Raw genomic sequence first — 23,125 nt, forward strand, 5'->3', positions numbered from 1 at the left:
GTCTGGGGAGGTGGAGGCAATCTGATGGTCTGGGGGAGGTGGAGGCAATCTGATGGTCTGGGGGAGGTGGAGGCAATGTGATGGTCTGGGGGAGGTGGAGGCAATGTGATGGTCTGGGGGAGGTGGAGGCAATCTGATGGTCTGGGGGAGGTGGAGGCAATCTGATGGTCTGGGGGAGGTGGAGGCAATGTGATGGTCTGGGGAGGTGGAGGCAATGTGATGGTCTGGGGGAGGTGGAGGCAATGTGATGGTCTGGGGGAGGTGGAGGCAATCTGATGGTCTGGGGGAGGTGGAGGCAATGTGATGGTCTGGGGGAGGTGGAGGCAATGTGATGGTCTGGGGGAGGTGGAGGCAATCTGATGGTCTGGGGGAGGTGGAGGCACTGTGATGGTCTGGGGGAGGTGGAGGCAATCTGATGGTCTGGGGGAGGTGGAGGCAATCTGATGGTCTGGGGGAGGTGGAGGCAATCTGATGGTCTGGGGGAGGTGGAGGCAATGTGATGGTCTGGGGGAGGTGGAGGCAATGTGATGGTCTGGGGGAGGTGGAGGCAATGTGATGGTCTGGGGGAGGTGGAGGCAATGTGATGGTCTGGGGGAGGTGGAGGCAATCTGATGGTCTGGGGATGCTTTGGTGGTGGTAAAGTGGGAGATTTGTACAGGGTAAAAGGGATCTTGAAGAAGGAAGGCTATCACTCCATTTTGCAACACCATGCCATACCCTGTGGACGGCGCTTAATTGGAGCCAATTTCCTCCTACAACAGGACAATGACCCAAAGCACAGCTCCAAACTATGCAAGAACTATTTAGGGAAGAAGCAGTCAGCTGGTATTCTGTCTAGAAATGGAGTGGCCAGCACAGTCACCGGATCTTAACCCTATTGAGCTGTTATGGGAGCAGCTTGACCTTATGGTACATAAGAAGTGCCCATCAAGCCAATCCAATTTCTTGGAGGTGCTTCAGGAAGCATGTGGTGAAATCTCTTCAGATTACCTCAACAAATTGACGACTCGAAGGCTAAAGGTCTGCAAGGCTGTAATGGAGGATTATTTGACGAAAGCAAAGTTTGAAGGACACAATTATTATTTAAACGAAAAATCATTATTTATAACCTTGTCAACGTCTTCACTATATTTCCTATATATTTCCTATTCATTTTCAACTCATTTCATGTATGTTTTCATGGAAAACAAAGACATTTTTAAGTGACGCCAAAATGTTGAACGGTAGTGTATATATATATCTACATATAAAGACAATTTTTATATATATATATATATATATATATATATATATATATATATAATTGTATATATATATATATATATATAAATACTACTATATTCTATATATATATTTTTTATATATATAAAACTTATTAAGAACAGAAACTTTGAATGTTCGTACGCATATAAAAAGTGTGATTTTTGTAACAATCCTGCGAGCGTCGTACTCACACCCACAGGAAATAACCCTTGGTAAATACTGTTCTCAGCATCAGTGCTCGTCCATGACTTTGACTATTTGCATTTCAACCCCTAATGAACCATATATGGTCAACATCGGCCGTTTAAATCTGGTGGGAATATACAACGCCGTACCATGAAATACAACGGCACAACCTAAAAAAAGGCTAAGAAAACCACTTTGCCCAGACTGAAGTAGAGGTGCCAGTGTCAGAGACGGAGGCTCAGACAGAAGTAGAGGTGCCAGTGTCAGAGACGGAGACCCAGACTGAAGTAGAGGTGCCAGTGTCAGAGACGGAGGCCCAGACTGAAGTAGAGGTACCAGTGTCAGAGACGGAGGCTCAGACAGAAGTAGAGGTGCCAGTGTCAGAGACGGAGGCTCAGTGAAAATAAATCACGGCTACAAAGAGAGGACCATTAGGAAACAAGTATGTCTGCAAAATCAACTCTATGTTGGAGATGCTGAATCAACTCCATGTTGGATACGGAGATGCTGAATCAACTCCATGTTAGATACGGAGATGCTGAATCAACTCCATGTTGGAGATGCTGAATCAACTCCATGTTGGAGATGCTGAATCAACTCCATGTTGGATACGGAGATGCTGAATCAACTCCATGTTGGAGATGCTGAATCAACTCCATGTTGGAGATGCTGAATCAACTCCATGTTGGAGATGCTGAATCAACTCCATGTTGGATACGGAGATGCTGAATCAAATCCATGTTGGAGATGCTGAATCAACTCCATGTTGGATACGGAGATGCTGAATCAACTCCATGTTGGATACGGAGATGCTGAATCAACTCCATGTTAGAGATGCTGAATCAACTCCATGTTGGATACGGAGATGCTGAATCAACTCCATGTTAGAGATGCTGAATCAACTCCATGTTAGAGATGCTGAATCAACTCCATGTTGGATACGGAGATGCTGAATCAACTCCATGTTGAATACGGAGATGCTGAATCAACTCCATGTTAGAGATGCTGAATCAACTCCATGTTGGATACGGAGATGCTGAATCAACCCCATGTTGGAGATGCTGAATCAACTCCATGTTGGATATGGAGATGCTGAATCAACTCCATGTTGGATATGGAGATGCTGAATCAACTCCATGTTGGATACGGAGATGCTGAATCAACTCCATGTTGGATATGGAGATGCTGAATCAACTCCATGTTGGGGATGCTGAATCCACTCCATGTTGGAGATGCTGAATCAACTCCATGTTGGATACGGAGATTCTGAATCAACTCCATGTTGGATACGGAGATGCTGAATCAACTCCATGTTGGAGATGCTGAATCAACTCCATGTTGGATATGGAGATGCTGAATCAACTCCATGTTGGATATGGAGATGCTGAATCAACTCCATGTTGGATACGGAGATGCTGAATCAACTCCATGTTGGAGATGCTGAATCAACTCCATGTTGGAGATGCTGAATCAACTCCATGTTGGAGATGCTGAATCAACTCCATGTTGGATACGGAGATGCTGAATCAACTCCATGTTGGGGATGCTGAATCAACTCCATGTTGGAGATGCTGAATCAACTCCATGTTGGAGATGCTGAATCAACTCCATGTTGGAGATGCTGAATCAACCCCATGTTGGAGATGCTGAATCAACCCCATGTTGGAGATGCTGAATCGACTCCATGTTGGAGATGCTGAATCAACTCCATGTTGGAGATGCTGAATCAACTCCATGTTGGAGATGCTGAATCAACTCCATGTTGGAGATGCTGAATCAACTCCATGTTGGGGATGCTGAATCAACTCCATGTTAGAGATGGGGATGCTGAATCAACTTCATGTTGGAGATGCTGAATCAACTCCATGTTGGAGATGCTGAATCAACTCCATGTTGGAGATGCTGAATCAACTCCATGTTGGAGATGCTGAATCAACTCCATGTTGGAGATGCTGAATCAACTCCATGTTGGAGATGCTGAATAAACTCCATGTTGGGGATGCTGAATCAACTCCATGTTAGATACGGAGATGCTGAATCAACTCCATATTGGAGATGGAGATGCTGAATCTACTCCATGTTGGAGATGGAGATGCTCTGGGAGGTAGAGTCAGGCTTAGGTTAGGGTCAGGGTCAGGGTTAGGGTCAGGTGAGGGTCAGGGTTAGGTTAGATTAGGGTTAGGGTCATAGTCAGGTTAGGGTTGGGTCAGGGTTAGAGTCAGGGTTGGGTTAGGTTAGGGTCAGGTTGGGTCAGGGTTAGGGTCAGGTTAGGGTCAAGTTAGGGTCATAGTCAGGTTAGGGTTGGGTCAGGGTTAGAGTCAGGGTTAGGTTAGGGTCAGGTTAGTCAGGGTTAGGGTTGGGTTAGAGTTAGGGTTGGGGTTGGGTTAGAGTCAGGGTCAGGATAGGGTCAGGTTAGGGTCAGGTTAGGGCTGGGATGTTAGGGTTGGGTTAGGTTTGGGTTAGAGTCAGGGTTGGGACCAGGGTCAGGGTTATGGTTATAGTTAGGAACAGGGTCAGGGTTTGAGTCAGGGTTATGGTTATGAACAGGGTCAGGGTATGAGTCAGGGTTATGGTTAGGAACAGGGTCAGAGTATGAGTCAGGGTTATGGTTAGGAACAGGGTCAGGGTTTGAGTCAGGGTTATGGTTAGGAACAGGGTCAGGGTTTGAGTCAGGGTTATGGTTATGAACAGGGTCAGGGTTAGGGTTGGGGTTATGGTTAGGAACAGGGTCAGGGTTTGAGTCAGGGTTATGGTTAGGACCAGGGTCAGGGTTATGGTTATGGTTAGGAACAGGGTCAGGGTTTGAGTCAGGGTTATGGTTAGGAACAGGGTCAGGGTCAGAGTTAGGATTATGGTTAGGGATAGGTTTAGGTTTAAGAACAGGCTCAGGGTTAGGGTTAGGGATAGGTTTGGGTTGGTTTGCTCACCCAGCGATGTTGGATATGGAGATGCTCTTTGACAGGTTGGAGCCGTGGAAGGGTATGATGGAGGTGTGTCTTCGGGAGGGAACAACCAATGAGGAGTGGTCTTCTGGAGACAAGATGGCTGACCAGGGTCGCTCCCTCGATGCACCCGCTGTGATGTCATAAGAGAGGGCCAGCGTTAACAGAGGAATGCGGTAGGATGGTATTGGGTTGCGTCCCACATGGCACCCTAATCCTTACAAAGTGCACATGTTGACATGCAGCCCTGTAGGACTCTATAGGGAACAGATACATCCAGCCCTGTAGGACTCTATAGGGAACAGATACATCCAGCCCTGTAGGACTCTATAGGGAACAGATACATCCAGCCCTGTAGGACTCTATAGGGAACAGATACATGATGCCCTGTAGGACTCTACAGGGAACAGATACATCCAGCCCTGTAGGACTCTATAGGGAACAGATACATCCAGCCCTGTAGGACTCTACAGGGAACAGATACATCCAGCCCTGTAGGACTCTATAGGGAACAGATACATCCAGCCCTGTAGGACTCTATAGGGAACAGATACATCCAGCCCTGTAGGACTCTATAGGGAACAGATACATCCAGCCCTGTAGGACTCTATAGGGAACAGATACATGATGCCCCATAGGACTCTATAGGGAACAGACAACATGCAGCCCCGTAGAACTGTATAGGGAACAGATACATCCAGCCCTGTAGGACTCTATAGGGAACAGATACATGCAGCCCTGTAGGACTCTATAGGGAACAGATACATGCAGCCATGTAGGACTCTATAGGGAACAGATACATCCAGCCCTGTAGGACTGTATAGGGAACAGACAACATGCAGCCCTGTAGGACTCCATAGGGAACAGATACATCCAGCCCTGTAGGACTCTATAGGGAACAGATACATGATTCCCCGTAGGACTCTATAGGGAACAGATACATCCAGCCCTGTAGGACTCTATAGGGAACAGATACATCCAGCCCTGTAGGACTCTATAGGGAACAGATACATCCAGTCCCGTAGGACTCTATAATGAACAGATACATCCAGCCCTGTAGGACTCTATAGGGAACAGATACATCCAGCCCTGTAGGACTCTATAGGGAACAGAGACATCCAGCCCTGTAGGACTCTATATGGAACAGATACATCCAGCCCCGTAGGACTCTATAGGGAACAAACAACATGCAGCCCTGTAGGACTCTATAGGAACAGATACATCCAGCCCTGTAGGACTCTATAGGGAACAGATACATCCAGCCCTGTAGGACTCTATATGGAACAGATACATCCAGCCCCGTAGGACTCTATAGGGAACAAACAACATGCAGCCCTGTAGGACTCTATAGGGAACAGAGACATCCAGCCCTGTAGGACTCTATATGGAACAGATACATCCAGCCCCGTAGGACTCTATAGGGAACAAACAACATGCAGCCCTGTAGGACTCTATAGGGAACAGATACATCCAGCCCTGTAGGACTCTATAGGGAACAGATACATCCAGCCCTGTAGGACTCTATATGGAACAGATACATCCAGCCCCGTAGGACTCTATAGGGAACAAACAACATGCAGCCCTGTAGGACTCTATAGGGAACAGACAACATCCAGCCCTGTAGGACTCTATAGGGAACAGATACATCCAGCCCTGTAGGACTCTATAGGGAACAGACAACATGCAGCCCTGTAGGACTCTATAGGGAACAGATACATCCAGCCCTGTAGGACTCTATAGGGAACAGATACATCCAGCCCTGTAGGACTCTATGGGGAACAGATACATGCAGCCCTGTAGGACTCTATAGGGAACAGATACATGCAGCTTCGTAGGACTCTATAGGGAACAAACAACATCCAGCCCTGTAGGACTCTATAGGGAACAGATACATCCAGCCCTGTAGGACTCTATAGGGAACAGATACATCCAGCCCTGTAGGACTCTATAGGGAACAGATACATCCAGTCCCGTAGGACTCTATAATGAACAGATACATCCAGCCCTGTAGGACTCTATAGGGAACAGATACATGCAGCTTCGTAGGACTCTATAGGGAACAAACAACATCCAGCCCTGTAGGACTCTATAGGGAACAGATACATCCAGCCCCGTAGGACTCTATAGGGAACAGAAACATCCAGCCCTGTAGGACTCTATAGGGAACAGATACATCCAGTCCCGTAGGACTCTATAATGAACAGATACATCCAGCCCCATAGGACTCTATAGGGAACAGACAACATGCAGCCCCGTAGAACTGTATAGGGAACAGATACATCCAGCCCTGTAGGACTCTATAGGGAACAGATACATGCAGCCCTGTAGGACTCTATAGGGAACAGATACATGCAGCCATGTAGGACTCTATAGGGAACAGATACATCCAGCCCTGTAGGACTGTATAGGGAACAGACAACATGCAGCCCTGTAGGACTCCATAGGGAACAGATACATCCAGCCCTGTAGGACTCTATAGGGAACAGATACATGATTCCCCGTAGGACTCTATAGGGAACAGTTACATCCAGCCCTGTAGGACTCTATAGGGAACAGATACATCCAGCCCTGTAGGACTCTATAGGGAACAGATACATCCAGCCCCGTAGGAATCTATAGGGAACAGATACATCCAGCCCTGTAGGACACTATAGGGAACAGATACATCCAGCCCTGTAGGACTCTATAGGGAACAGATACATCCAGCCCTGTAGGAATCTATAGGGAACAGATACATCCAGCCCTGTAGGACTCTATAGGGAACAGACAACATCCAGCCCTGTAGGACTCTATAGGGAACAGATACATCCAGCCCTGTAGGACTCTATAGGGAACAGACAACATGCAGCCCTGTAGGACTCTATAGGGAACAGATACATCCAGCCCTGTAGGACTCTATAGGGAACAGATACATCCAGCCCTGTAGGACTCTATGGGGAACAGATACATGCAGCCCTGTAGGACTCTATAGGGAACAGATACATGCAGCTTCGTAGGACTCTATAGGGAACAAACAACATCCAGCCCTGTAGGACTCTATAGGGAACAGATACATCCAGCCCTGTAGGACTCTATAGGGAACAGATACATCCAGCCCTGTAGGACTCTATAGGGAACAGATACATCCAGTCCCGTAGGACTCTATAATGAACAGATACATCCAGCCCTGTAGGACTCTATAGGGAACAGATACATCCAGCCCTGTAGGATTCTATAGGGAACAGAGACATCCAGCCCTGTAGGACTCTATATGGAACAGATACATCCAGCCCCGTAGGACTCTATAGGGAACAAACAACATGCAGCCCTGTAGGACTCTATAGGGAACAGATACATCCAGCCCTGTAGGACTCTATAGGGAACAGATACATCCAGCCCTGTAGGACTCTATATGGAACAGATACATCCAGCCCCGTAGGACTCTATAGGGAACAAACAACATGCAGCCCTGTAGGACTCTATAGGGAACAGAGACATCCAGCCCTGTAGGACTCTATATGGAACAGATACATCCAGCCCCGTAGGACTCTATAGGGAACAAACAACATGCAGCCCTGTAGGACTCTATAGGGAACAGATACATCCAGCCCTGTAGGACTCTATAGGGAACAGATACATCCAGCCCTGTAGGACTCTATATGGAACAGATACATCCAGCCCCGTAGGACTCTATAGGGAACAAACAACATGCAGCCCTGTAGGACTCTATAGGGAACAGACAACATCCAGCCCTGTAGGACTCAGATACATCCAGCCCTGTAGGACTCTATAGGGAACAGACAACATGCAGCCCTGTAGGACTCTATAGGGAACAGATACATCCAGCCCTGTAGGACTCTATAGGGAACAGATACATCCAGCCCTGTAGGACTCTATGGGGAACAGATACATGCAGCCCTGTAGGACTCTATAGGGAACAGATACATGCAGCTTCGTAGGACTCTATAGGGAACAAACAACATCCAGCCCTGTAGGACTCTATAGGGAACAGATACATCCAGCCCTGTAGGACTCTATAGGGAACAGATACATCCAGCCCTGTAGGACTCTATAGGGAACAGATACATCCAGTCCCGTAGGACTCTATAATGAACAGATACATCCAGCCCTGTAGGACTCTATAGGGAACAGATACATCCAGCCCTGTAGGACTCTATAGGGAACAGAGACATCCAGCCCTGTAGGACTCTATATGGAACAGATACATCCAGCCCCGTAGGACTCTATAGGGAACAAACAACATGCAGCCCTGTAGGACTCTATAGGGAACAGATACATCCAGCCCTGTAGGACTCTATAGGGAACAGATACATCCAGCCCTGTAGGACTCTATATGGAACAGACACATCCAGCCCCGTAGGACTCTATAGGGAACAAACAACATGCAGCCCTGTAGGACTCTATAGGGAACAGAAACATCCAGCCCTGTAGGACTCTATAGGGAACAGATACATCCAGTCCCGTAGGACTCTATAATGAACAGATACATCCAGCCCTGTAGGACTCTATAGGGAACAGATACATCCAGCCCCGTAGGACTCTATATGGAACAGATACATCCAGCCCTGTAGGACTCTATAGGGAACAGATACATCCAGCCCTGTAGGACTCTATAGGAAACAGATACATCCAGCCCTGTAGGACTCTATAGGGAACAGATACATGCAGCCCCGTAGGACTCTATATGGAACAGATACATCCAGCCCTGTAGGACTCTATAGGGAACACATACATCCAGCCCCGTAGGACTCTATATGGAACAGATACATCCAGCCCCGTAGGACTCTATAGGGAACAGATACATCCAGCCCTGTAGGACTCTATAGGGAACAGATACATCCAGCCCTGTAGGACTCTATAGGGAACAGAGACATCAAGCCCTGTAGGACTCTATAGGGAACAGATACATCCAGCCCTGTAGGACTCTATAGGGAACAGATACATCCAGCCCTGTAGGACTCTATAGGGAACAGATACATCCAGCCCCGTAGGACTCTATAGGGAACAGATACATCCAGCCCTGTAGGACTCTATAGGGACCAGAGGACATGCAGACTTGGATTGTATTCTGACTGGTTAACACCAACATATCTAGGACCAGGACAGGGCTGTGGTGGCTCTGGTTAACACCAACATATCTAGGACCAGGACAGGGCTGTGGTGGCATATCTAGGACCAGGACAGGGCTGTGGTGGCTTGGTTAACACCAACATATCTAGGACCAGGACAGGGCTGTGGTGGCTCTGGTTAACACCAACATATCTAGGACCAGGACAGGGCTGTGGTGGCTCTGGTTAACACCAACATATCTAGGACCAGGACAGGGCTGTGGTGGCTCTGGTTAACACCAACATATCTAGGACCAGGACAGGGCTGTGGTGGCTCTGGTTAACACCAACATATCTAGGACCAGGACAGGGCTGTGGTGGCTCTGGTTAACACCAACATATCTAGGACCAGGACAGGGCTGTGGTGGCTCTGGTTAACACCAACATATCTAGGACCAGGACAGGGCTGTGGTGGCTCTGGTTAACACCAACAGTATGACTATTGAGTATATTTAAGATGGACTCACGGTTTAACCCTCGTTTTGGTCTCCGGGTGACAACAGGAATGGTGGCTGAATCTGGAACTGCAAACTGCTGTCTGGGCGTCTGGAGGGAAAACAATCCAGGACTTCAGTAGTGTAAATAAGTTCATGACCTTGATGTCCTGTTGGCTACTCATCCTATTGGCTGACAAAATTATCTAGTACATAAAAACATGATGTCCTTGTCGGCTACTCAATTTATAGGCTGACAAAACGGTCTGAAAATAGTTTTAAATACAATGTTTCCTTACCTTCATCTTCACCTTGGCACAGACAGGCAGGCTTTCTCGACAACTCTTATGAACATGTGCATTACAATCTGAAAAATACAAAATAAAATGCAACTAAATCTTAAAGTAAAAACTTCCACAGAATAATCTTCCAGGGGGGTTATTTCACATGTTATGAACTGTGACTGGGGAGATTGGTCTACAGAACCAAAGAGTTAGACTGGTCTACAGAACCAGAGAGTTGGACTGGTCTACAGAACCAGAGAGTTGGACTGGTCTACAGAACCAGAGAGTTGGACTGGTCTACAGAACAAGAGAGTTGGACTGGTCTACAGAGTTGGACTGGTCTACAGAACCAGAGAGTTGGACTGGTCTACAGAGTTGGACTGGTCTACAGAACAAGAGAGTTGGACTGGTCTACAGAGTTGGACTGGTCTACAGAACCAAAGAGTTAGACTGGTCTACAGAACCAGAGAGTTGGACTGGTCTACAGAACCAGAGAGTTGGACTGGTCTACAGAACCAGAGAGTTGGACTGGTCTACAGAACCAGAGAGTTGGACTGGTCTACAGAACAAGAGAGTTGGACTGGTCTACAGAGTTGGACTGGTCTACAGAACCAGAGAGTTGGACTGGTCTACAGAGTTGGACTGGTCTACAGAACAAGAGAGTTGGACTGGTCTACAGAGTTGGACTGGTCTACAGAACCAAAGAGTTAGACTGGTCTACAGAACCAGAGAGTTGGACTGGTCTACAGAACCAGAGAGTTGGACTGGTCTACAGAACCAGAGAGTTGGACTGGTCTACAGAACCAGAGAAGTGGACTGGAACAACGAACCGCCCTTGCTGTCTCTGCCTGGCCGGTTCCCCTCTTTCCACTGGGATTCTCTGCCTCTAACCCTATTACAGGGGCTGAGTCACTGGCTTACTGGGGCTCTCTCATGCCGTCCCTGGAAGGGGTGCGTCACCTGAGTGGGTTGATTCACTGATGTGGTCATCCTGTCTGGGTTGGCGCCCCCCCTTGGGTTGTGCCATGGCGGAGATCTTTGTGGGCTATACTCAGCCTTGTCTCAGGATGGTAAGTTGGTGGTTGAAGATATCCCTCTAGTGGTGTGGGGGCTTTGCTTTGGCAAAGTGGGTGGGGTTATATCCTTCCTGTTTGGCCCTGTCCGGGGGTGTCCTCAGATGGGGCCACAGTGTCTCCTGACCCCTCCTGTCTCAGCCTCCAGTATTTATGCTGCAGTAGTTTATGTGTCGGGGGGCTAGGGTCAGTTTGTTATATCTGGAGTACTTCTCCTGTCCTATTCGGTGTCCTGTGTGAATCTAAGTGTGCGTTCTCTAATTCTCTCCTTCTCTCTTTCTTTCTCTCTCTCGGAGGACCTGAGCCATAGGACCATGCCCCAGGACTACCTGACATGATAACTCCTTTCTGTCCCCAGTCCACCTGGCCGTGCTGCTGCTCCAGTTTCAACTGACCTGAGCCCTAGGACCATGCCCCAGGACTACCTGACATGATGACTCCTTGCTGTCCCCAGTCCACCTGGCCGTGCTGCTGCTCCAGTTTCAACTTCCACCTGACCGTGCTGCTGCTCCAGTTTCAACTGTTCTGCCTTATTATTATTCGACCATGCTGGTCATTTATGAACATTTGAACATCTTGGCCATGTTCTGTTATAATCTCCACCTGGCACAGCCAGAAGAGGACTGGCCACCCCACATAGCCTGGTTCCTCTCTAGGTTTCTTCCTAGGTTTTGGCCTTTCTAGGGAGTTTTTCCTAGCCACCGTGCTTCTACACCTGCATTGCTTGCTGTTTGGGGTTTTAGGCTGGGTTTCTGTATAGCACTTTGAGATATCAGCTGATGTACGAAGGGCTATATAAATACATTTGATTTGATTTGACTGGTCTACAGAACCAGAGAGTTGGACTGGTCTACAGAACCAGAGAGTTGGACTGGTCTACAGAACCAGAGAAGTGGACTGGTCTACAGAACCAGAGAAGTGGACTGGTCTACAGAACCAGAGAGTTGGACTGGTCTACAGAACCAGAGAAGTGGACTGGTCTACAGAGTTGGACTGGTCTACAGAACCAGAGAGTTGGACTGGTCTACAGAACCAGAGAAGTGGACTGGTCTACAGAGTTGGACTGGTCTACAGAACCAGAGAGTTGGACTGGTCTACAGAACCAGAGAAGTGGACTGGTCTACAGAGTTGGACTGGTCTACAGAACCAGAGAAGTGGACTGGTCTACAGAGATGGACTGGTCTACAGAGTTGGACTGGTCTACAGAACTAGAGAAGTGGACTGGTCTACAGAACCAGAGAGTTGGACTGGTCTACAGAACCAGAGAGTTGGACTGGTCTACAGAACTAGAGAGTTGGCGTATATCCAGAATGACACCATAGTCCTTCAGGGATTCTTGAAAGTTGGGACAATCCTTGTTGGGAAACTTTATATTTATAGTCAATTTGTTTTTCTTTTGTTGTTTTAATTCAGATTAAATTGCATTTAGTGGAATTTTATTTAGGAAAGATTTGCTTTTGTAATTTTCTAAATATTTTATTTATACATTTTCATATTGGCTCTATGCCTACACATGCCCTTGTCTGGAACAAATTATACCAGTTTCAACTCTCCAATTATATATGTTTTATTCTATAAACCGGCAATAATATTTTTATAGTTTTAAAATAAATATGTTGTAGTTTCTTGTGAGAGCCCTCTCTGCCTTTAAGAGAAATAGTCTTAAAAGATGTGCCTGGAGATATGGTGAACTCCATCAGATTGCTCTTAAATCCTAAATGAATCAGGGATGAGCAGGGACAGCTATACCATAAGGACCCCTTCTGTATGTCCTTATTCTATGTAGTACAAGAAGACCACTCTGGAAAGTTCCCTACTTTTAATAGATGAAAACAAAAAATATTGAAATCACCATTGTCACAACAATCAACTGTCAACTCCATCTCCTTGATAGAATATTCATTTGGGTTTAAATATGTTTATTTTGATTAGTTTTTAGTCATAAAGCAACTGAAGAAAAACTAAATTGTTACCTTGTATACCACTTCAATTCCATAACTCAAACTCATTCAGGTTGTTGTCTAACGTCACAACTCATTCAGGTTGTTGTCTAACGTCACAACTCATTCAGGTTGTTGTCTAACGTCACAACTCATTCAGGTTGTTGTCTAACGTCACAACTCATTCAGGTTGTTGTCTAACATCACAACTCATTCAGGTTGTTGTCTAACGTCACAACTCATTCAGGTTGTTGTCTAACGTCACAACTCATTCAGGTTGTTGTCTAACGTCACAACTCATTCAGGTTGTTGTCTAACGTCACAACTCATTCAGGTTGTTGTCTAACGTCACAACTCATTCAGGTTGTTGTCTAACGTCACAACTCATTCAGGTTGTTGTCTAACGTCACAACTCATTCAGGTTGTTGTCTAACGTCACAACTCATTCAGGTTGTTGTTGTCTAACGTCACAACTCATTCAGGTTGTTGTCTAACGTCAAACTCATTCAGATTGTTGTCTAACGTCAAAACGTCAACTCAACCGTAAGTCATCCACATACATAGACACTCTGTCTTCACTCAAAGTCAGTGGCATTCAGTTAGTAAAGGTTGAAAAAGCAAGGGGCCTAAACAGCTGCCCTGGGGAATTCCTGATTCTACCTGGATTATGTTTGAGAGGCTTCCATTAACAGTCTGATGGCCTAGAGATAGAAGCTGTTTCAGTGTCGGCTTTGATGCACCTGTACTGAGCTCGCTTTCTGGATGGTAGTGGTGTGAACAGGCAGTGGATCGGGTGGTTATTGTCTTTGATGATCTTTATGGCCTTCCTGTGACATCGGGTGGTGTAGGTGTCCTGGAGGGCAGGTAGTTTGCCCCGGTGATGCGTTGTGCAGACCGCACTACTCTCTGGAGAGCCTTGCAGTTGTGGGCGGTGCAGTTGCCGTTCCGGGCGGTGATACAGCCCGAAAGGATGCTCTCGATTGTGCATGTGTAAAAGTTTGTGAGGGTTTTAGGTGACAAGCCACATTTCTTCAGCCTCCTGAGGTTGAAGAGGCGTTGTTGCACCTTCTTCACCACACTGTCTGTTTGGGTGGACCATTTCAGATTGTCAGTGATGTGTACGCAGAGGAACTCCGTCAGCCACGGAGAAGGAGATTCCACAGTCCTTGGTAGCGGGCCACGTTAGTGGCACTGTATTATCCTCAAAGTGGGCAAAGAACGTGTTTAGTTTACCTGGAAGCAAGACGTCGGTGTCCGTAACGTGGCTGGTTTACCTTTTACAGTCCGTGATTGTCTGCAGACAATCTTCTCGTGTCTGAGCCGTTGAATTGCGACTCCACTTTGTCGACATTTGGATGATTTGATTTAATTTGAACTTTTTATTTATTTTAACCTTTAACTAGGCAAGTCAGTTAAGATCAAATTCTTATTTACAATAACGGCCTACCCCGGCCAAACCCGGACGACGCTGAGCCAATTGTGCAAAGCCCAATTGGCCCAGCGTCGTCCGTATTATTCTCTGACCCAGAACATATCCCAGTCCTTGTAATCAAAACAATCTTGAAATGTGGATTCCCGATTGGTCAGACAGGCGTTAAATAGTCCTCAGCATGGGTACTTCCTGTTTAAGTTTCTGCCTATAGGAATGGAGGAGCAAAATAGATGTGTTCATATTTGACGAAATAAGGGCGGAGGAGGGCCTTGTAAGCATCGCAGAAGTTAGAGTAGCAATGATCCAGTTGGTTTTCCAGTGCGAGTGCTACAGTCGATATGCTGATAGAATTTAGGTAGCCTTGTCCTCAAATTTTCTTGGTTAAAATCTCCAGCTACAATAAATTCAGCCTCAGGATTTAAGGTTTCCATAAAGTCCATTGAAGTTCCTTGAGGGCCATTGTGGTATCGACTTGAGGGGGGATATACATGGCTGTGACAATAACAAAAGATAATTATCTTGGGAGATAATATGGTCGGCATTTGATTATGAGGAATTCCAGGTCAGGTGAATAAAAATACTTGAATTCCTGTTGTTACAATTACACCATGAGTCATTAAATATGAAACCCCCGCCCTTCTTCTTCCCAAAGAGATGTTTATTACTGTCGGCGCGACGCACTGAGAAACCAGGTAGTTGTACCGTCTCCGACAGCATATCCCGAGAGAGCCATGGTTCCGTGAAACAGAGTATGTTCCAATCCCTGATGTCTCTCTGGAAAGCAAACCTCGCCCTGATTTCATCGACCTTGTTATCTAGGGACTGGACATTGGCGAGTAATATACTTGGGAGTGGTGGGTGGTGTGCGCACCTCCGAAGTCTGACCAGAAGACTGATCTGTCTGCCTCTTCTCCGGCAGAGTTGTTTTGGATCGGCCTCTGGAATCAGTTCAATTGCCCCGAGTGTTGCGGACAAAGGATCCGCTTCGGGAAAGTCGTATTCCTGGTCGTAGTGCTGGTAAGTTGACATCGCTCTGATATCCAGTAGTTCTTCCCGGCTGCATGTAATAAAACTTAAGATTGTCTGGGCTAACAATGTAAGAAATAATACATCAAAATAAAATGAAAATACTGAAATGTATCCTAAGGATTAGAAGCAAGGCAGCCCTCTCTGTCGGCGCCATCTTGAGCGATATGGTGTGTATCTACTAAACCTGCTAATAGTTGGTTTTATTACAGTTGTATTGACTGATGATGTCTTACTGGTGCAGAGAAAGGCATCCTTAGTGTTGATGGTTTTGCTGCATTGGTGGCAGGAGGAGGATTGTGTCTGGGAGGAGACCATGCTGAAGTGATGTCCGTTCAGCGTACATCTCTCTCTGGCCTTCGCCTCTCTCCTCTCGTCTTTGTCTCGACTCTTCTCTCCATCCTTTTCCTGCAGGTGGAAGAAGGGGGATTAGGAGTAGAAACAGAATGAGGTTCCTCCTTTCCCTGCCAGAAACAGAATGAGGTCAGACAGCTACCCTCTCTCTCCGTTCCTCCTTTCCCTGCCTATAAACAGAATGAGGTGAGACAGTACAGCTACCCTCTCTCTCCGTTCCTCCTTTCCCTGCCTAGAAACAGAATGAGGTCAGACAGTACAGCTACCCTCTCTCTCCGTTCCTCCTTTCCCTGCCTAGAAACAGAATGAGGTAGAAACAGAATGAGGTCAGACAGTACAGCTACCCTCTCTCTCCGTTCCTCCTTTCCCTGCCTAGAAACAGAATGAGGTCAGACAGTACAGCTACCCTCTCTCTCCGTTCCTCCTTTCCCTGCCTAGAAACAGAATGAGTACAGCTACCCTCTCTCTCCGTTCCTCCTTTCCCTGCCAGAAACAGTCAGACAGCTACCCTCTCTCTCCGTTCCTCCTTTCCCTGCCTAGAAACAGAATGAGGTCAGAAACAGAATAGACAGTACAGCTACCCTTTCCCTCTAGAAACTCCGTTCCTCCTTTCCCTGCCTAAAAACAGAATGAGGTCAGACAGTACAGCTACCCTCTCTCTCCGTTCCTCCTTTCCCTGCCTAGAAACAGAATGATAGTCCTTATATAGACGACAGATGACCTCTACTGACCAGGATCTGTTACTCTTTATGGTTACTAGTCCTTATATAGACCACAGATGACCTCTACTGACCAGGATCTGTTACTCTGTATGGTTACTAGTCCTTATATAGACCACAGATGACCTCTACTGACCAGGATCTCCATGGTAACTAGTCCTTATATAGACCACAGATGACCTCTACTGACCAGGATCTCCATGGTAAACTAGTCCTTATATAGACCACAGATGACCTCTACTGACCAGGATCTCCATGGTAACTAGTCCTTATATAGACCACAGATGACCTGTACTGACCAGGATCTCCATGGTAACTAGTCCTTATATAATCCGACGTCTGAGTTGACCGTACAGCGTTTCAATCATCTTCCTCTGCAGAAGTCAGGGCCATTCATACAACCTGTGTTTCGCAGAGTATGCACAGAGCTGTTGTCAAGGAAGTTGTCGAGGAAGTGAATTTGTGTTTACACAAGACTTCCCGCACCCCCACCTACCGTCGACCAATCACTTCAATGTGGAGTCATATGGAGCCCTCCACGTTGTTACACAATTTGACAGTATTACATCACACCCTCCCTACAGCGCCTCCCGACCACGTTGGAATCTAGCTTACATCGCCTCTTCCCCTTTACGCTCACTTCCCCTTACATTCAGGAAGTTGCACGCAGCTGAACAGCATAAAAACTCTCCAATACAGAATAACAACTTGGTCATCTCAACAACTTTTCTCAAAAAATCAAGGTCAAGCGTGTTTAAAACATAAAACACTTCCAGTAGCTGGTTCTCAAAACTAAGCACACAATACATGGGTTATTTACTGCTATTTATACAACCTGAATATTTTATTTTATTTTACCTTTATTTAACTAGGCAAGTCAGTTAAGAACAAATTCTTATTTTCAATGACGGCCTAGGAACAGTGGGTTAACTGGTCTAGGAACAGTGGGGTTAACCGGTCTAGGAACAGTGGGTTAACTGGTCTAGGAACAGTGGGTTAACTGCCTGTTCAAGGGCAGAACGACAGATTTGTACCTTGTCAGCTCGGGGGTTTGAACTTGCAACCTTCCGGTTACTAGTCCAACGCTCTAACCACTAGGCTACCCCAGGGTAGAGGGCGGCAGGGTAGCCTACCATAGAGAGTAACAGATCCTGGTCAATAGAGGTAGAGGTAGAGGTCAGCACACAATACATGGGTTATCCTCTGACAAATCTGCTATTTAAACAAACTGAATGAAACTCTGAATGTTGTCAATGCAGAGGCATTTTGATTGGTTAAACACAATATCAAAAATAGATAAACAGCTGAAAACAGGCTACATTAACAGGATATATTTTACACCTATTGGAAATGGAGATGCTAACAAGACCAGAATCACACTGTTCATTTCTCCCAGACCTACCAAACCCATCTGTATCCTACCAAGCCCATCTGTATCCTACCACACCGATCTGTATCCTATCAAACCCATCTGTATCCTACCAAACCCATCTGTATCCTACCACACCGATCTGTATCCTACCACACCGATCTGTATCCTACCACACCGATCTGTATCCTACCAAACCCACCTGTATCCTACCAAACCCATCTGTATCCTACCAAACCCATCTGTATCCTACTGTCCTCTACCCCTGTCCTCCTGCGGTACCTACCCCTGTCCTCTACCCCTGTCCTCCTGCGGTACCTACCCCTGTCCTCTACCCATGTCCTCTACCCCTGTCTTCCAACTGTCCTCTACCCCTGTCCCCTACTGTCCACTACCCCTGTACTCTACCCCTGTCCTCCTGCGGTACCTACCCCTGTCCTCTACCCCTGTCCTCCTACTGTACCTACCCCTGTCCTCTACCCCTGTCCTCCTACTGTATCTACCCCTGTCCTCCTACTGTACCAACCCCTGTCCTCTACCCCTGTCCTCATACTGTATCTACCCCTGTCCTCCTACTGTATCTACCCCGGTCCTCCTACTGTACCTACCTCTAGTCCTCGCCCACACTTTAACTTCATGGAGAGACCTTTGACATCAAAGAACCTTCGATAGAACATCTCTGTTACTTTCAGTGACTGTGAGCCCCAGACAGGCTGATATCTAACCTTACAATGCTACAACCATCTAAACCACAGCCTCCACTGACTGAACACCACAGTACCACAGCACTTCACAACACTAATTCCTATCAGAGTAGGGAATGAGACAGTGAGAACCAGGAAGTGATGTAACAGTGTACAGGGGGTGCCCAGTTCCTATCAGAGTAGGGAGAGAGACAGAGAGCACCAGGAAGTGATGCAACAGTGTACAGGGGGTAGTGTTTCTGACTTATCCACCATCTCCAGTAGTAAGAGACGGGTATTCATAGAATAACATAGAACTCTAGCGGTCTGTCTTAGCCGCTGGTCGTGGCTGAGTTCTGTCTTAGCCGCTGGTCGTGGCTGAGGTCTGTCTTAGCCGCTGGTCGTGGATGAGGTCTGTCTTAGCTGCTGGTCGTGGCTGAGGTCTGTCTTAGCTGCTGGTCGTAGCTGAGGTCTGTCTTAGCTGCTGGTCGTGGCTGAGGTCTGTCTTAGCTGCTGGTCGTGGCTGAGGTCTGTCTTAGCTGCTGGTCGTAGCTGAGGTCTGTCTTAGCTGCTGGTCGTGGCTGAGGTCTGTCTTAGCTGCTGGTCGTAGCTGAGGTCTGTCTTAGCTGCTGGTCGTGGCTGAGGTCTGTCTTAGCTGCTGGTCGTGGCTGAGGTCTGTCTTAGCTGCTGTTTGTGGCTGAGGTCTGTCTTAGCTGCTGGTCGTGGCTGAGGTCTGTCTTAGCTGCTGGTTGTGGCTGAGATCTGTTTTAGCTGCTGGTCATGGCTGAGGTCTGTCTTAGCTGCTGTTTGTGGCTGAGGTCTGTCTTAGCTGCCGGTCGTGGCTGAGGTCTGTCTTAGCTGGTGGTTGTGGATGAGATCTGTCGTGGCTGAGGTCTGTCTTAGCTGCTGGTCGTGGCTGAGGTCTGTCTTAGCTGCTGGTCGTGGCTGAGGTCTGTCTTAGCTGCCGGTCGTGGCTGAGGTCTGTCTTAGCTGGTGGTTGTGGCTGAGATCTGTCGTGGCTGAGGTCTGTCTTAGCTGCTGGTCGTGGCTGAGGTCTGTCTTAGCTGCTGGTCGAGGCTGAGGTCTGTCTTAGCAGCTGGTCGTGGCTGAGGTCTGTCTTAGCTGCTGGTCGTGGCTGAGGTCTGTCGTGGCTGAGGTCTGTCTTAGCTGCTGGTCGTGGCTGAGGTCTGTCTTAGCAGCTGGTCGTGGCTGAGGTCTGTCTTAGCTGCTGGTCGTGGCTGAGGTCTGTCTTAGCTGCTGGTCGTGGCTGAGGTCTGTCTTAGCTGCTGGTCGTGGCTGAGGTCTGTCTTAGCTGCTGGTCGTGGCTGAGGTCTGTCTTAGCTGCTGGTCGTGGCTGAGGTCTGTCTTAGCTGCTGGTCGTGGCTGAGGTCTGTCTTAGCTGCTGGTCGTGGCTGAGGTCTGTCTTAGCTGCTGGTCGTGGCTGAGGTCTGTCTTAGCAGCTGGTCGTGGCTGAGGTCTGTCTTAGCTGCTGGTCGTGGCTGAGGTCTGTCTTAGCTGCTGGTCGTGGCTGAGGTCTGTCTTAGCTGCTGGTCGTGGCTGAGGTCTGTCTTAGCTGCTGGTCGTGGCTGAGGTCTGTCTTAGCTGCTGGTCGTGGCTGAGGTCTGTCTTAGCTGCTGGTCGTGGCTGAGGTCTGTCTTAGCTGCTGGTCGTGGCTGAGGTCTGTCTTAGCTGCTGGTCGTGGCTGAGGTCTGTCTTAGCTGCTGGTCGTGGCTGAGGTCTGTCTTAGCTGCTGGTCGTGGCTGAGGTCTGTCTAGCTCTGGTCGTGGCTGAGGTCTGTCTTGCTCGTCGTGGCTGAGGTCTGTCGCTTGCTGAGGTCTGCTGAGGTCTGGTCGTGCTGAGGTCTGTCTTAGCTGCTGGTCGTGGCTGAGGTCTGTCTGGCTGAGGTCTGCTGGTCGGGCTGAGGTCTGGTCTGGTCGTGGCTGAGGTCTGTCTTAGCTGCTGGTCTGTAGTGGCTGAGGTCTGTCTTAGCTGCTGGTCGTAGCTGAGGTCTGTCTTAGCTGCTGGTCGTGGCTGAGGTCTGTCTTAGCTGCTGGTCGTGGCTGAGGTCTGTCTTAGCTGCTGGTCGTGGCTGAGGTCTGTCTTAGCTGCTGGTCGTGACTGAGGTCTGTCTTAGCTGCTGGTCGTGGCTGAGGTCTGTCTTAGCTGCTGGTCGTGGCTGAGGTCTGTCGTGGCTGAGGTCTGTCGTTGCTGAGGTCTGTCGTTGCTGAGGTCTGTCGTTGCTGAGGTCTGTCGTTGCTGAGGTCTGTCTTAGCTGCTGGTCGTGGCTGAGGTCTGTCGTGGCTGAGGTCTGTCGTGGCTGAGGTCTGTCGTGGCTGAGGTCTGTCGTGGCTGAGGTCTGTAGTGGCTGAGGTCTGTCTTAGCTGCTGGTCGTGACTGAGGTCTGTCTTAGCTGCTGGTCGTGGCTGAGGTCTGTCTTAGCTGCTGGTCGTGACTGAGGTCTGTCTTAGCTGCTGGTCGTGGCTGAGGTCTGTCTTAGCTGCTGGTCGTGACTGAGGTCTGTCTTACCCGCTGGTCGTGGCTGAGGTCTTTCATGGCTGAGGTCTGACATGGCTGAGGTCTGTCTTAGCTGCTGGTCGTGGCTGAGGTCTGTCTTAGCTGCTGGTCGTGACTGAGGTCTGTCTTAGCTGCTGGTCGTGGCTGAGGTCTGTCTTAGCTGCTGGTCGTGGCTGAGGTCTGTCTTAGCTGCTGGTCGTGGCTGAGGTCTGTCTTAGCTGCTGGTCGTGACTGAGGTCTGTCTTAGCTGCTGGTCGTGACTGAGGTCTGTCTTAGCTGCTGGTCGTGACTGAGGTCTGTCTTAGCTGCTGGTCGTGGCTGAGGTCTGTCTTAGCTGCTGGTCGTGGCTGAGGTCAGTCTTAGCTGCTGGTCGTGGCTGAGGTCTGTCTTAGCTGCTGGTCGTGACTGAGGTCTGTCTTAGCCGCTGGTCGTGGCTGAGGTCTGTCTTAGCTGCTGGTCGTGGCTGAGGTCTGTCTTGGCTGAGGTCTGTCATTGCTGAGGTCTGTCGTTGCTGAGGTCTGTCGTTGCTGAAGTCTGTCGTTGCTGAGGTCTGTCGTTGCTGAGGTCTGTCTTAGCTGCTGGTCGTGGCTGAGGTCTGTCGTGGCTGAGGTCTGTCGTGGCTGAGGTCTGTCGTGGCTGAGGTCTGTCGTGGCTGAGGTCTGTCGTGGCTGAGGTCTGTTGTGGCTGAGGTCTTTCATGGCTGAGGTCTGTTGTGGCTGAAGTCTGACATGGCTGAGGTCTGTCTTAGCCGCTGGTCGTGGCTGAGGTCTGTCTTAGCCGCTGGTCGTGGCTGAGGTCTGTCTTAGCCGCTGGTCGTGGCTGAGGTCTGTCTTAGAAGCTGGTCGTGGTTGTGGTCTGTCTTAGCCGCTGGTCGTGGCTGAGGTCTGTCTTAGCCGCTGGTCGTGGCTGAGGTCTGTCTTAGCTGCTGGTCGTGGCTGAGGTCTGTCTTAGCTGCTGGTCGAGACTGAGGTCTGTCTTAGCCGCTGGTCGTGACTGAGGTCTGTCTTAGCTGCTGGTCGTTGCTGAGGTCTGTCGTGGCTGAGGTCTGTCTTAGCTGCTGGTCGTTGCTGAGGTCTGTCGTGGCTGAGGTCTGTCTTAGCCGCTGGTCGTGGCTGAGGTCTGTCTTAGCCGCTGGTCGTAGCTGAGGTCTGTCTTAGCAGTTGGTCGTGGCTGAGGTCTGTCTTAGCTGCTGGTCGTGGCTGAGGTCTGTCTTAGCTGCTGGTCGTGACTGAGGTCTGTCGTTGCTGAGCTCTGTCGTTGCTGAGGTCTGTCGTTGCTGAGGTCTGTCTTAGCTGCTGGTCGTGGCTGAGGTCTGTCGTGGCTGAGGTCTGTCGTGGCTGAGGTCTGTCGTGGCTGAGGTCTGTCGTGGCTGAGGTCTGTCGTGGCTGAGGTCTTTCATGGCTGAGGTCTGTTGTGGCTGAAGTCTGACATGGCTGAGGTCTGTCTTAGCCGCTGGTCGTAGCTGAGGTGTGTCTTTGCAGTTGGTCGTGGCTGAGGTCTGTCTTAGCTACTGGTCGTGGCTGAGGTCTGTCTTAGCTGCTGGTCGTGGCTGAGGTCTGTCTTAGCTGCTGGTCGTGGCTGAGGTCTGTCTTAGCTGCTGGTCGTGGCTGAGGTCTGTCTTAGCTGCTGGTCATGGCTGAGGTCTGTCTTAGCTGCTGGTCGTGGCTGAGGTCTGTCTTAGCTGCTGGTCGTAGCTGAGATCTGTCGTAGCTGCTGGTCGTGGCTGAGGTCTGTCTTAGCTGCTGGTCGGGACTGAGGTCTGTCTTAGCTGCTGGTCGTGGCTGAAGTCTGTCTTAGC

At 48.7% G+C, this 23,125-nt stretch overlaps 1 protein-coding gene across 2 annotated transcripts in view; it reads right to left on the reverse strand.

The window, feature by feature from the left end:
• LOC135559535 (A-kinase anchor protein 13-like) overlaps positions 1 to 18,931 on the reverse strand; it is a 58,296-nt gene extending 39,365 nt beyond the window's left edge. For both annotated transcript variants that reach the window (XM_065015364.1, XM_065015363.1), the window contains exons 1-5: positions 18,739 to 18,931; positions 15,925 to 16,096; positions 10,233 to 10,300; positions 9,967 to 10,045; positions 4,377 to 4,524 (exon numbers count right to left, since the gene is read on the reverse strand). In XM_065015364.1, coding sequence (XP_064871436.1) covers positions 4,377 to 4,524; positions 9,967 to 10,045; positions 10,233 to 10,300; positions 15,925 to 16,096; positions 18,739 to 18,807 — 536 coding nt within the window. In that variant the 5' untranslated portion in view covers positions 18,808 to 18,931. The remainder of the gene's footprint in view (positions 1 to 4,376; positions 4,525 to 9,966; positions 10,046 to 10,232; positions 10,301 to 15,924; positions 16,097 to 18,738) is intronic.
• Positions 18,932 to 23,125: the final 4,194 nt, after the last annotated feature.

This window comes from Oncorhynchus nerka, unplaced genomic scaffold (assembly GCF_034236695.1).
Source record: "Oncorhynchus nerka isolate Pitt River unplaced genomic scaffold, Oner_Uvic_2.0 unplaced_scaffold_1482, whole genome shotgun sequence".
In the NCBI taxonomy this organism is placed as follows: domain Eukaryota; kingdom Metazoa; phylum Chordata; class Actinopteri; order Salmoniformes; family Salmonidae; genus Oncorhynchus; species Oncorhynchus nerka.